Genomic DNA, 15,341 nt, shown 5'->3' on the forward strand with positions numbered 1-15,341 from the left:
TTCTAAATGTCTTCCGCTGTTGTTTTTAAATATTAAACTTTAAATCTTTGAAAGGTTTTTCGATAAGGTTTTCGAAATCACAAGTCGAAATTTTGGGGCGTTACATGTGCGATGCATGAACCCTTATTATCTTTCATTTAAACATCCTCTCTTTCCATATGCATGTCCTATTAAATGCACATAATCTTTAAATTCCTCTTTTTAATTTACCATTGCCCGCAGATACACCAAACGGGTACAGTCCCCGAGGTCAAGTAGGGTTCCCGGGGTAGCTTAACACACAATTTGTATTTTATTACCGGGTTCCAAACTTAGCCCTCGACCCATATCAGGAAACAACACCATCCATCGGAACCTTGGAAAACAACATCCAAAGTCGGGGACACCATGGAAAACAGCATCCACTGGCGTCACTTTATTGATATACCAAACAACAACAGTTGTGTTAAAACACACCACCCCCAGGAAAAATGACGGACTCTCCCTAAAACCGTGACAAGGAGAAAAACCTCAATATTGGGTTCAGGGACAACAACACGCACACAGAGTTTTTGTATCCTCACAGTTTCCCCCAAACCGCAACATCCAAGATTCTCACGCTAAAGCAAGGACATCAAGGAGAAAAATGAATTACACTGTTCTTTACTTTCTTTTATCTTGTTATTAATTCATCTCTTTTACATTTGCAAATCAACATGTAAAAATTTTAATAACATAAGCTTGCAAAACAGCATGCCAAGCTCTTCATGGGACCACCGCCCATGACAACAAAGAACAATGCGGTGAAACAATAATATCACATTTGATTTGTTGCAATGCATCAAAAATAACTAAAACAGAAAACAATCGGTTCTCGAGGCTCACCCAGCCCCTGATGATCCAATTTGATCATCACTGCATTCATAAGCAAAAATCATAAAGAGTATGCCACTTATGCATTCTTTTCAATGCGCATTCATGTATGCAAGTTGTGCATGAAACAATAATTTCATAAGCATAAGCATAAATTCACACACCCACATTAAATGCATGTTTTCATGACATGCACATACTCGTGTCAAATGCAAGAGTTCATTCATGAATCGATCCAATTAAAACATACGAAGAACCATGCCGTTTTGACCCTGCAAAAGCATCTAAATTCCATATATGTGCATGCACAAGTAAGCTTGCTTGCAACAACAATTTCGCATAAGTATCACACAACAAGTTTAATCCCATAAGGAACATCACCCCTTTGTATGCATATGATTAAGCCCCATACACTTAGCATGATTTGTAGTATTCGCATGCATAGCCTAACCGATTTATTTTCATAATAAAAAATCTGAGCCTGTCCATACCAAACTGCATATATATTATATATATATATATATATATATATATATATATATATATATATATATATATATATATATATATATATTTGAAAGGGAGACTGATCCAGCACCCAGCCCTATGAAAATACCTAGGCAATGGTACCTCAATCAAGCATAACAATTTAAGCTTAAGCATGTTAGCATTCCCATTCACCTGTATGCGAGGAGCCAAGTCTAACACGATTGGCCACTCTCCTAACATTAACGTACTAGGCTGAACTTCCATATGAGTCATACTATTCATGAACCAAGATTCAATCAACCTGACATTTGTCCACAAGCCTGGACAGTCAAGGAAAATAGCATTCAGCCTGTTTCCCCTTGAAATGTCTAGCCCAGACTCCAGCAGCCATTATCAGCCGGCTGGGCTTGGCAGAGCACCAATTTATCAACTATGTGAGGGGGAACTCACAAAGTCAATACAGTTGACAGGTGATATGCAAATTTCTAGTGTCTACTTGTGTTGCTTGTAAAACCAAAAATAGCTAGAACTGAAGCGTAATAGATCGTGATGCCAAGACCCATGGTTTAACTATTGCAAATAGTGCTAAATATAAACCAAAATCTTAAGATGTGCACTTTCTGTTGTATCTGAAGTTTTCAAAAAGACATAAAAGTGGCCAAATATAAGTGCAGACCATGTGCCTTTATGTGAATATAAACTGACATATTCAAGATTTACAACCTAAGGCAATAATGCATAGATGATGTCTTGAATGTATAAAAGAAACTTGTACTCATAGTGCAGGAATTTAGCAGGTATTGGGCAAGAAGATCTATGTTTTTCTAATGCAGAGAAAAAATATGATATAAGTGTACAATATCTGTATTTTCTACTACAGGAATATGTAAAGAGTTATGCATACGAGACCCGTGCTTTCTAGTGCAGAAAAACAAAAAGACAGCATGATATACATACACAGGATATGTACATGAATTTGTATATACTCACACACGTCCGAATAGGTAATTTCAGGAACATATTTACATGGTCATGCATATAAGATCAACATGTTTATCTTTTAAACTTATGACTAATGAATGCATCAATCCCATCTCACACACGCTTTTCCCCTAAATCAACAGATTTAATTTACTACACCCATAAACCACCATGAATCTATTGATTCCTCATAAGTCAAGCATAAAAGAGTTCAGATTTTTTTTTATGGATTCCTTAAAAACAATACCTAAATCGTATTTAGGTTCTTTTTCGTATTCGAGCCAAAAGAAAAACCCGTACCTCTAAAATCCAACTCTTGGGGGTTGCGGCTATCGTGAGAGGGCGAACGATTCCACCGGCCTCGACTGCTCCGTGTCGTGGAGGGGATCTTTGTGCCGGCGTCGGTGGTTGTCGCACTCAGGGAAAAAAAAAACAGGAGAAGGGGCTGCCATAGCCTGCTGTGGCTGCTGGTGGCTGCAGCCTTTCGGTGACCTTCAGCCCTCCGCTGCACGCCCACACGAGAGAGAGAGAGAAACGAGGGAAGAGGGTGAGACCCCCCTCTTCCACCTCCCTTTTATCGCCGACCCCCCCCCCCCCCCCCCCCTCTTGCCGAGAGGCGCGGGGTTTCGGTTACGCCTGCCGACCCCCTGCCTCCCTTCTGGTATTGCAGGAATCGTGCCTAGGGCACGATTCTTGCCTTACTTTCCCCTTTTAAAAACAGCAACCCGATATCGGATTTAAAACCCTACCGGGTTACGGATCCGGGTCGGGTCCGACCTGGGTCTAGGGGCTTTTCTTTTCTTTTTCTTTTTTTAACGAGGGGGCCGGGTCCAGGTCTGCGACCTGCGGCTCGGGATCCAAACCCGACCGCAACTTTGGACCCTTGTCTCCCACTTGGTATGGATCCAATCGTGGATCCCCTAAAATTACTCATATAATATATATTTTTACATATATTTAATCTTGTATACGAATATATAGGGTATTTTACCTATATCCATATGGATCCTATCTGGGTATTGGATCCGAAATGTGGATCCCAAGCCCATATATACAATATATGCGTAGTTATCTCTTGAATAATTCGCCTAATTAAAATTTTTGCACTTATGTAAGTACATATATGTTTTATGAGATAAATATATATATATATAAAGACCCCTTTATGGGTCCCGGATCCGCGACTTGGATCCCAGGCCCAAATCACATAAATTTAAAAAAAATCGTGGTTATTACAGGGATAATCTGCTTTTTCCAGGTTATTAAATTGGTTTCATCCAACAGTCTCAAGTTAGTTGAGAAAGGAGGAAGTGAGTGACTGAGAAGAAGAAGGCATTGAAACAAGAGGAGAGAAGGTAATGCGATAATGACCCAAAACAAACAAAATTGAATATGAATCTGATAAAGGCCCAACCAAAAACAAAGTCCAAATATGAATCTGAATGTGAAATAACAAAGTTGATCTCATTTTTTTTATCGTTATATTTTTAAATGTTAAAAGAGACTTTGTTGGGTCCAAAAATTAATTTGGGTTTAAGGAAAAACGTGAAATAGAAGGAAGGTGGGTATTCACGCTGAGATTTGTAGACTCAGATCTGATTCGGATATGAAATAAAACAACTCTGAAATAAAGGCTGATGTAACGAATTAGGTAGAGAAAAGAAAAAGAATATGATTAACGATTAAATCAACTTGAAATAAATGAAGGAAACAATGAAGATTTAGAGACGTCAAATCAGATCAGATCAGATTTGACGTTACTGGAATAAGGTTATGAAGAGAAAAGGGTCAGGTATGACGTGACCAGATCTGATTTAGCAAAGGGGCAAGAAAAATTATGAGATCTAATCTAGTATGATTAGATCGATTTTTGAAAAGGGGAGAGATAAGGAGTTGTGCCTCGACTCACTCTGATACCATGTGAAGACTGCTGCGTCCCTCGGTTTGCATGTCCTGCTGCACAAAGAAAATAGAGAAGAAGGAAAAGAATAGGAGATGAACTGAGGTCGTGCCCTAGCAGGGACGCCTCTCTTGAATATATATTAAGTGAGAAAAATACATGACAAAATACAATAATACCCTTTTGGTATGAGCTGATTTACAACACAGAGAAATACCCATAATACCCTTATATGTATTTCTAACAAAATCTACTACCTAGGAGTGCATAGGTGCCTAGGCAACCACCTAGGTTGGAGAAGGGGCACCAAGGTTGGTATTTTACGTTTGTTTTTATAATATTTAAAACAGTATAATCATGTTTTGTTTGAGTATTTTGAAAAATTTAAGTGTTTCAATTTTCTCTTATTTTAAAGTTTTTTAATTTTTGTTTTAAATATTTTTATTCTTTTGTGCATATGCAGGTGATGCAGCTAAACAATGTATTTGTTTAGATGAAGTTCAGGGTTGGAAATGTAATTATTTTTTTAGTTATTTAGATTCATTGGTGATTTTTTTTTAAAGTTTTGGTTGTCTAGCTTCATAAATTGTGTTGAATATGTATTTTATATTATTTTTAAGAATTTATTGTAATGTTTATAATTTTTAATTTTTTTGTTGTTTGGTCCCGACTAGGCTGACTTGTCCTTCCTAGGCACTGACTAGGCCTTTTAAGGGACTGGTGCCTAGGTGCTGACTAGTGCTTTTGACTACTTGGACAAGCTTGATAGCTGTTTTTGCACGAGTGAAATGTATCTAGTTGTATTGATATTTTATTCTCTTCTTGTCAGGATGTCAACAGTTTGACAAGTTATATGCAAAATAAGGTGGGAATATCACCAGAGGAAAAGCAACTGTCAATTAGCGGGCAAAATTGGGGTGAAGTGGATTTAAATGGTAACCTGAGGCATCTACTGATATTTTTATTTTCAATTTTTCTGTAAATCAAGTTGTCACTCCAAGGTAATTCTGTTAATTCTGTTTTACTCAGCTCTTTGTTGGAGCATCAAATTTAACTTGGAGACAAACATATCTGAATTTGAAAAGAGCAAAAGGAAAATGATTTGCATCAGGATTGTAGTCCAGCTAGTCCCATGTAATGGCTGAGATATCCAGACAAAAAGCAAAAAAAGAAAAGTTGTTGCTATGCTAGAACTGAATATTCTTTTCTTGATTTTATCAATCTGGATTTCTATCTATAGAATCTGGTTGGATCCAGGTCTTGTTAAGTGCTCTTTTGTTCAAATCTAGATACTGTATGTTGATATCTCTATTGCATGAAAAAAATTGTTAATTATTGTCTTGGTTACCTTTTTAGAGGTTTTGGATTATCATTTTTCTTTCAAGGGAAGGTTCCAAAGCATTCTAAACTTTGGGTCAACATCGAAATACATGCATGAATTTCCAGTAATAATTACAAAGGCTTGCAAAAAATTTAGTTTTGTTAATCTTGAATTTCCAGTAATAATTACAAAGGCTTGCAAAAAATTTAGTTTTATTAATCTGATTTAATATCATTGTTGAGTTCTACCTTTGTTTTTGTTTGTGGGGGTGGGGGTGAGGACGTCGATTATCACAACTTGTAACAAACCCAACTCACCCTCGAAAAATTGTGGATTTTTTTTAAACAATTGCGGAAAACCTCCAAAGGACCCAGGGTACATCATAGATTTAATATATCCATTCCATAAACCATTCCATGCATGGATTCAATTAAAAATAATAATTGAACTTCATTTATTTAATCAATAAATCAAAAGTTTTAAATTTAAAATCGACTCAATCTAATTCTGCACACTGGTCAGAACCCAAGCCACCAAGTCACAAGGCCTAGAGTCCTCCAGCCGGCTAGTCAGGCTCTGTGCTTGAAAAACATTTTTTAGAAAACGGGTAAGAACTGAAGTCCTCACACGAATTCTTCTAAAAATTCAGCAGTAAAAGAAATAACATAAATTAAATCATGCATAAATTTAAGAGAAAATCACAAACAATAATTTACTAGAACTAACTTACCATTCAAGCATTTAATAATATCATGCTAAATTAAATATTAAAAAATGCATGAAACTAATGCTGGACAGTAAAGGATGCATGTATCAATGCACATGCATGAATAACTTCTTAAGTTATTTATCAGAGTTACTTTTGCATGCATGTCTCTATTAAATGAATACAAATTTAATTTTTACTTTTCTTTACAAACCCACAGATTTTCAAAACGGGCAAAGTTCCGGAGGTTCAAGGTAGTTCTCAGTTATAGCTTAACACATAATTTGTATTTTAATTACTGAGTTCCACACTTGTTCACTGATCGATATCAGAAATCCTCACATTCCATCAGAACATTAGGAATCCTCACCTAATGCCGGGACATCAATGAAAATCCACAACCATTGACATCACTTTCTTGGTATACCAATAACTACATCTAAGTCAACAACAACACCTCCAGGTAAAGTGACTGAAAGCTCCATAAAACCGTGGTCGGAAACATGAACCTCACATCGGGTTCTTAGGAACACAATTGCACACAAAGTTTTAGTATCTTCACGGTCTCTCACGACCGTCATTCAAGATTTTCACGCTATAAAATGAACATCAATGAAGAACATTATTACAATGTTTGGTCTCTTTTACCATTTTAATTAATTTCAAGTTCTTTACCCAAGAACAGTTATGCAAATCCACATACAATAACAATTTCGGGTTCTTGCCCTAACAATTCAACAATATAATTAATTTTGAAAAACCAATAATTTTCAGAAATCATTTTGCAATGCATAAACAATTTCAGTATCGCATGCACAATACATGCTCCTGGCCTACATAGGCCCGACAGTAGTTCACACATAACCACTAACAAATCTAAAAAATAATTCATGCCATTGCAAAATTTCAGTGAACATAAAACACACACATAGACACAAATTTATGTTCACAATGCACTTCACAACACAAAAAAAAAAGAACGCGCACTTGACTAAGCACATACACATGAATATAAAAAGCTTGCAGACTTATCTATTTATGATCAATAGAGTGCATACTATCTACTTATGATCAGGTTTATACATGTGATCAGCAAATGTGCAAACGATCTACTTAAGATCAGATTTATGCATATGATCAACAAACATGCAAATAATTGATTTGATCAGATTTATGCATATGATCAGCCAACTATGATCAGGTTTATGCATATGATCGGCTGACAGCAAGGTATATACACTTATGCACATGATCGGCTGATAGCAAAGTATCTATACTTATGTTCAGATTTATGCACATGGTCGGCTGACAACAAAGTATATACACTTAGATCAGATTCATTCACATAATCGGTTGGCTGTAAAAATACATGTCTATGATCAAATTCATGCACTTGATCGGCAGGTTGTAAAAATATATGTCTATGATCAGATTCATGCACATGATCGGTAGGCTGTAAAAATACATGTTTATGATCAGATATGATCGACAGTCTGTAAACACATGCTTATGATCAGATATGATCAGCAGGCTGTAAACACATGTTTATGATCAGATTTGATTGGCAGCCTGTAAACACATTTTTATGATCAGATATGATCGGCAACCGGTATATATATATATTTTATGATAAGATTCAAAACATAGATCCCAAATCTGGTTTTGCAAGAAAGAAACACAAGTTTTATTTTTAAAAACCACAATCTGCCAAAAACGTGTTTAGGTTAAGGCACCCAGATTTTTTTTCTCTAAACCTATGCTTGAATCAACTTAGACTAACTCCCTTCCCATCCAGATTTGGAGAGAAACCCGTACCTTGACTCTTGATGTTACGAAAAACTTAGAGGAAGGAGGAAAATCGTTGAGGGATGCTTCTTCTTCTTTTCTCATTTTTTTTCCTCTCTTTTCTTCTCTCTCCCTTAACTCATGTTTTTTTCTTTTTTTCTCACCTCTCTCTCTCTAGAGGATGACTTCTAGAGAGAGAGAACCTCTTTTATAATATATAAGGTCTCTAGAGGGGGTGACACCCCCTTCTATACACTTAGGGGTAGAGTTCTACCCATTGTAGAACTCTAACTCTAACAAACATTATCTCATATGTATTATATTATATTTTATTTTTATTTTATGACTTATCCTGTGGAATATTCCACTTTAAGGGGGGACACCCCCTTCTAGAATGCCAAGTGGGGTAGAGTTCTACCCCTTACCCTTTTAAATTCATGTATTTATTTTTAAAGTTTTAAATTCATTTTTAGTTTTAAATTGGCATGGATGGATTATGGGTCCGATTTTGACCCATGATCCATATTCAAATCCAAATCCCAAGTGGATCTCAACCCAGACCGATCATAGTCAATATGGGTCATGTACTAGGTCCAGATCCATATTAACATTGGTCCAACAGAGCGGGTCGAGTCCGATCCAAACCGAAAAAGACTCAAAAATAGAGGTCGGTCAATTTAGAAAAATGCATTTTTTGAACCAACCATTATCCGATTTCGATAAAATAGATCTCCTACGAGATCTACGTTCCGAGACAGATCTAACTATGGTCTTAGATCAATTTCGCTCATGAATTTAACCCGAATTTCGCTCGAATTTAAAGATTAAAAGCAAATAAATTCACAGATTTTTCTTAACATATTTAGATCTTGTCAGTGGGCTCTGGACCATGTCCAGATCCTGGTTGACGTTAGTCATATTTAATATTTTTCCACAAATTTGTCATATGAAATATAAATATTTAATTTAAAATTAATTTTTTGGGCTTAAAAAATATGGAAAATTTATGAGATATTACACAACTGATAACAAAACAGGAAAAGAGGAAAAGAGGATCTACATTGCTGTTTCTGAGAAGTTATGTAATATTCTGTCGTACTATCTATGTTGTTCCTGAGATATGCCTTCTCTCTATCTATGTCAAATGGGTGCGGGTGCGGGGGTGCGGCACTTTCAAAAACCTAGGGTGCGGGGGTGCAGTAGGGGCAAAAATGAAAAAAAAAATTATATATATGTATATATATATATAATTTTGAAGTTTTAACCGTTAACATTGTCATAATATCATTCATCAATCATCATTCATGCAATATATCAACCTAAATATCAATAAAATAAGTAATGCAATTACATAAATCAACCTAAATATCAATCAAATAAGTAAAGCAATTACATAAATCAACCTAAATATCAATCAAATAAGTAAAACAGAAAAGAACTAAATTACACACCAAAGTATATCCTGATGAAGTATAAAATCAGGAGCAAGGAGGGGGGATCTGCCCCTCCCCTGCCAAAAACAGGAACGGGGGCTCGACCCCCTCCCCTGTCGAAAACAGAGGGAGCAGGGGGGGCTCAGCCCCTCCCCTGCCGATCCGACAAGAGAGCGAGAGGGGGGAGGGGCTCCCCTGTCGACCCAACAAGACAGCGAGAGGGGGGGCTCGGCCCCTCCCCTGCCAAAAACAGAGGGAGAAGGGGGGGGGGGGGGGGCTCGGCCCCTCCCCTGCCGACACAAGAAGAGAGCGAGAGAGGGTACGTACCTGCGAAAGGAGAGGAGGAGCCTAGGAGGTGGCGTCGATAGGAGAGAGCTCGAGCTGAGCGGGAGAGGAGAGGAGAGATTAGGGCAATTTTTTTCCCTAGTCCTCTTTTTCATCGTGGATTTTTTTTTTAACACCGAAAAGTGGATGAAAATGACCCTAGGTGCGTTGACTGCACCCAGGGTCGTGTTGACCGCACCCGGTGCCGCACGCCCACCTGCGTCGCGTCGACGCGGGTGCGGCACCTGTTTTGCCGAGTCCTTGTGACTTAGCTCTCTATCTATTTGGATGTCTTATCTATTTGCTTAAATAATTAATGGAGTAGTAGTCAGAATGATCTAATGAGATTTGTTGAAGAAGTCAATCTAAACCTGCTGTTCCTGAGATACCCAGCTTTCTTCTAGTTTTGCTATAATTTCCTTAGTTGATTCACCACCTTATATAAAAGGTCATGGTTAGACATGGAAACCATCATTCCTTATTGATCAAGAGAATTTTTTTGGAATTGTACAATTGTAATCATGGCTGATAAAAGTAATCGGGTAGTTATTAGGTAATTTCAGCATTTGAAAAATTGTTAATAAACTTCAAACTTAAGCCAGGGCCATTGACTAACATAAAAGTACGATATATTGAATTGATCTATATAAAATAGATTGATAGACTTTGAGAGTTCAAGGGCCCATTATTCCTGGTGGAATGGGGAAGGAATACTATTGTGCACTTTTTCAAAAACTTGTTTCCTTCTAAATTTCTTTCTATACAATATCAATGCAGAGGCAGAGGAAGGGATAATGTCATGTGCGTTGCCATTTTTCTTCATTTTCTGCACTGAACTTGTATGTGTTTTTTATGTAACCAGATTACATTTGTGCCATTGAAGTTATTCTGTTAGTAATGTAGAGCCTATATTTTGAGAATACAATATGACAACTTATCCTGAATTTGCAGGAAATATGTTGACTTTCTTGGTTGGTTCAAAGCAGGACTTTGAGGTATCTTTAGCGGATGTATCACAAATACAGTTACAGGGCAAGAATGAGGTCATGTTGGAGTTTCATGTAGATGATACCACTGGAGCAAATGAGGTTTGCGATGTCTGACATTTATATTTTGAGTGTCTGAAGTATTCCTACATGATGACCATGATTAGTATGGACTATTCATTGCAATTTTTAATGAACATCTGAAGTAAATTTTTGCAAAATCCTAGCAATTTAAACAAGGATAAACTGGAAGCAATGGTAGCAGAATAAAGGACCTAATAATGGTTTTCGTTGTAATATAAGCAAGCAAGAATGACTTGAGAAAATCTTAAAAGTAAGAGAGTGCATCATGATATTTTAACAAGAAGATATATTAAAAGCGCTAATTTTTTTAAACAATCAAGAAAATTACCTCTGTATCACATTATGAAAATGTTGCCTCATTTTTTGTTTTTTAAAAATGTCAATGAGGTGCTTAGCAGTGATGACTGCTGATGTTTCATTCTTTGATATATTTACTTGTATGAAAATATGCTAAAGTTATGAAAGTGGATGAGAACTCAGAAATAAGAGTCTATAACATACAGAAAAGTGACTCTTGGAGTTAAAGGGTTTAACTTTAACCTAATCATGCAATGCTTGACCTCTTGTTTGTGTGTTATGTCTGTTGAAGTTCCAACTCCTTCATGGGCATCTTTTTTTACTTCCCCTGTTTGTGATTGCAGAAGGACTCACTGATGGAGTTGAGCTTTCATATACCTAACACTAATACAACCTTTGTTGGAGATGAAACACGACCTCCAGCACAGGCGAGTTTGTGTGTGTTTAATTGTAGATTGGATGGAAAGATTAACTGAATTAAGCAACTATTTGTTATAGAATTTTCTTATTTTAAATGGCAGGTCTTCCGAGACAAAATAATGTCCATGGCAGATGTTGGTGCGTCAGGCGAGGAAGCTGTTGCTATGTTTGATGGGGTTGCTATCCTGACTCCTAGGTACTGGAGTTCCTGCCAAGTTAAAAAGTGTTTCTGTTATTGTACTAATGATTTATTTTGTAGACCGATACTATTGTTAACTTTTTTAGGTTTGGCGATGTTTTATTTCTTGGGAAGATACTGATGTGCTAACTTGTTGCTTGCAGAGGACGCTATAATGTGGAGCTTCATATGTCATTTTTACGGCTTCAAGGACAAGCCAATGATTTCAAAATTCAGTACAGCAGTGTTGTTCGTCTTTTTCAGTTGCCCAAGGTTTAATAAATCTTCGTTGTTTTAATTCAAGTCTAATGATCCTTTGTAGTTCACCAAACAGAAGCCATCGTCTTGGATGCATAAACATCTAATTCTTTTTTTATTAGTCACCATGATTAGGTTTTTCTTCAAGGAATTTTGTCTCATTCTGTGCTATGCCTTTTTGCAGTCCAATCAACCGCATACCTTTGTTGTTGTTACATTAGATCCACCTATTCGAAAAGGGCAAACCTTGTACCCTCATATTGTGATGCAGGTAAAATGCATGTGCATCTTGTTTACTGATTTTGTTGTGACAGTTCTTTCATTCTGGTCTTGTTCTTTTTCAGCCTTTTGAGATCCCTCTTTTTTTTATCCTTTCTCCAGTTTGAAACAGAATCTGTTGTTGAAACTACATTGTCAATCAGTGAAGACCTCTTGAAAACAAAGTACAAGGACAAGCTAGAAGCATCTCATAAGGTTATTGGACTACCCTGTTTTAGTTCAATCTCTTTATCTTTCACGTCAATGACTTTCTGATTCGGGAACATGATAGCACCTTAGATATCTGAATCTCGAACACTTTCCTACCTAGTTTGATATGTTTTTTTCCTTGATGTGTTAATATGTAATTATTTAATCGAAATTTAAAGAAAGTGAGTATGCCAATAGGTCTATAAGTTAGTCTATTTCTATTTGTTGGCAAGTTTATTCTTTTCTTGATCCACTTGGCAAGAAAATGACAATATAATCAATTATCAATTCTAATTATTTCATCGCATTGAAGACTAGATGTGATGTGCATCGCATTTTGTGAAGATTGTGAGTTTATTTTTTTGCACTTTCTGGACTTTCATTGTGTCAACTAGCTTGTATCATAGTGACACTTATTTCTGACATCTGTATCCTTGATGGTAGTTCCTTCATCATTTTGTCTACCCCTGTAATTCACATTATTGAACACTATGGATTCAGTTCATATGTGACTAACTTTTAAAATCTTGTTTGTGCTTGAAACAGCTGATCATACTGTCTGTCAACATGATTAATGGTATCATCTGTTATGTAGATATTGGCCGGTCCTTTACATGGTTCACTTAATTAACTTGGATTCAAAACTCACAAGAACTTGCAGTTGTTGGTATTGGATGGAAGACTTAATGCGTTTCAAGTGGAACAGATGTAGGCATGCCATTTCTTTCTTTCTAAGATCTCGTGCGTGGATATTGACAATGAAAAGAGAGAATTCTTTTGAACATACTGTTTTTGAAAGTCATGTAAAAAATGCTTTTGGCAACGTGTTGAGAACTTATGGTAGTGATGTTTTTCATTATTTGCAAACATTTCCTGTATGCTCATGAAACATGTACAGTGCATGTGCACATATTTTATCCCTTTTTTTTGCCATTGCCGAGGCATAAAAAAAGTTATATTTCTAGTTACTTTGGTGGTCGGTTATACTCATTGTATTATATAGTTACTGTCTGTTGTTTTCATGCATACACCTAGCAAGGCTTTGAATGCTGGGTTACAGAAGAGTATATCCACCAGTTCAAACTATATGGATACAACAACAACAACAACAACAACAACAACTACGCCTTCATCCCAAAACAATTGGGGTCAGCGATATGAACCAAAAAAGAAATTCATTTTGGGTCTTCCACAAGAATCATTTTCCTCCAATCATTTCTATCCAATGCCATGTCCTCGGTGAGGTTCAAAGCATTCATATCCTTTCCTATCATCTCCATCCAAGTCTTCCTAGGCCTACCCCGACCTCTTTTAACTAATATATTTTCCCATTTCTCCAACCTTCTAACTGGAGCATCATTAGGCCTTCGCCGAATATGTCCAAACCACCGTAAACGATTCTCTCGCATCTTATTTTCAATGGGTGCAACACCTACCTTCTTACGTATCTCCTCGTTCCGAATCTTATCTTTTATTGTATTTCCACATATCCATCTAAGCATCCGCATCTCAGCTACACTCATTTTTTGAATATGATGTCTCTTGGCAGCCCAACATTCCGTACCATATAGTAAAGCGGGTCTAATAGTCGTCCTATAAAACTTTCCCTTCAACCGCAATGGCATTCTACGATCGCACAACACTCCAGTTGCACTTTTCCATATCATCCACCCAACCTTTATCCTATGATTTACATCTCCATCAATTTCTCCATACTTTTGAATGATGGATCCCAAATATTTGAAATAATCATTCACCGGTATTTCTTGCTCATCAAGCTTTACTACACTCCCATCACTACTTCGTTGCTTACTAAACCGACATTCCATATATTCAGTCTTACTCTTACTCAACTTAAAACCTCTAGCTTCCAATGTCTGTCTCCATAATTCTAACTTAGCATTAACCCCAGCTCTAGACTCATCAATCAAAACAATATCATCAGCAAACAACATACACCACGGTACATTTTCTTGAATTGATCTTGTAAGCTCATCCATCACTATCGCAAATAGGAAAGGGCTTAAAGCAGATCCTTGATGTAACCCAACCGTTATCGGAAAATTGGTTGTCACCCCTCCACAAGTGCGGACATTGGTTACTACTCCTTCATACATATATTTAATTATACTAATGTACTTTAGGGAAACACCTTTCTTCATCATAGTCCACCAGAGAACGTCCCTAGGTACTCTATCGTATGCCTTCTCTAAATCAATAAAAACCATATGCAAATCTTTGTTCCTCTCTCTATATCTTTCAATAAGTTGTCTAAGAAGATGTATAACTTCCATAGTTGATCTTCCAGGCATAAAACCAAATTGATTCTTTGATATCATGACAACCTTCCTCAACCTAGACTCAATCACCCTCTCCCAAAGTTTCATAGTATGACTCATGAGTTTTATACCACGATAGTTTGTGCAATCTTGTATATCACCCTTATTCTTATATAAAGGCACCAAAGTACTCTTCCTCCACTCATTAGGCATCTTATTTGTTCTCCAAATCAAGTTAAAAAGATTTGTCAACCATTCTAAACCTTTCTCTCCCAAGCATTTCCAAGCCTCGATAGGTATACCATCTGGGCCAACTGCCCTTCTTGATTTCATTTTCTTCAAAGCCTCTGCAATTTCTTTCTTTTGAATCTTGCGCATGAAGTCACGATTTATCTCATGAAAAGGAATGGGGAAGTCTCCAAGATCTTGAGCATGACTATCATTAAATAGCTTATCAAAATAATCTTTCCATCTCTCCTTAATCTCCTCATCTTTGACTAAAACCCTTTCTGTTTCATCTTTAATACATCTAACCATTCCCAAATCCCTTGATTTCCTATCTCTCATCTTTGCAAGCCTA

At 36.7% G+C, this 15,341-nt stretch overlaps 1 protein-coding gene across 3 annotated transcripts in view; it reads left to right on the forward strand.

The window, feature by feature from the left end:
- The window catches only part of LOC149828520 (FACT complex subunit SSRP1-like), a 79,573-nt gene that overhangs the window by 29,202 nt on the left and 35,030 nt on the right, over positions 1 to 15,341 (forward strand). For 2 of the 3 annotated variants that reach the window (XM_090017625.1, XM_090017627.1), the window contains exons 3-9: positions 5,052 to 5,157; positions 10,743 to 10,879; positions 11,503 to 11,586; positions 11,680 to 11,774; positions 11,921 to 12,029; positions 12,199 to 12,285; positions 12,396 to 12,488. In XM_090017625.1, the coding sequence (XP_089873751.1) occupies positions 5,052 to 5,157; positions 10,743 to 10,879; positions 11,503 to 11,586; positions 11,680 to 11,774; positions 11,921 to 12,029; positions 12,199 to 12,285; positions 12,396 to 12,488 (711 nt within the window). The remainder of the gene's footprint in view (positions 1 to 5,051; positions 5,158 to 10,742; positions 10,880 to 11,502; positions 11,587 to 11,679; positions 11,775 to 11,920; positions 12,030 to 12,198; positions 12,286 to 12,395; positions 12,489 to 15,341) is intronic. The other variant, XM_090017626.1, reaches the window with a different exon arrangement.

Source organism: Nuphar pumila, chromosome 9, assembly GCF_984573655.1.
Source record: "Nuphar pumila chromosome 9, dmNupPumi1.hap1.1, whole genome shotgun sequence".
NCBI lineage: Eukaryota > Viridiplantae > Streptophyta > Magnoliopsida > Nymphaeales > Nymphaeaceae > Nuphar > Nuphar pumila.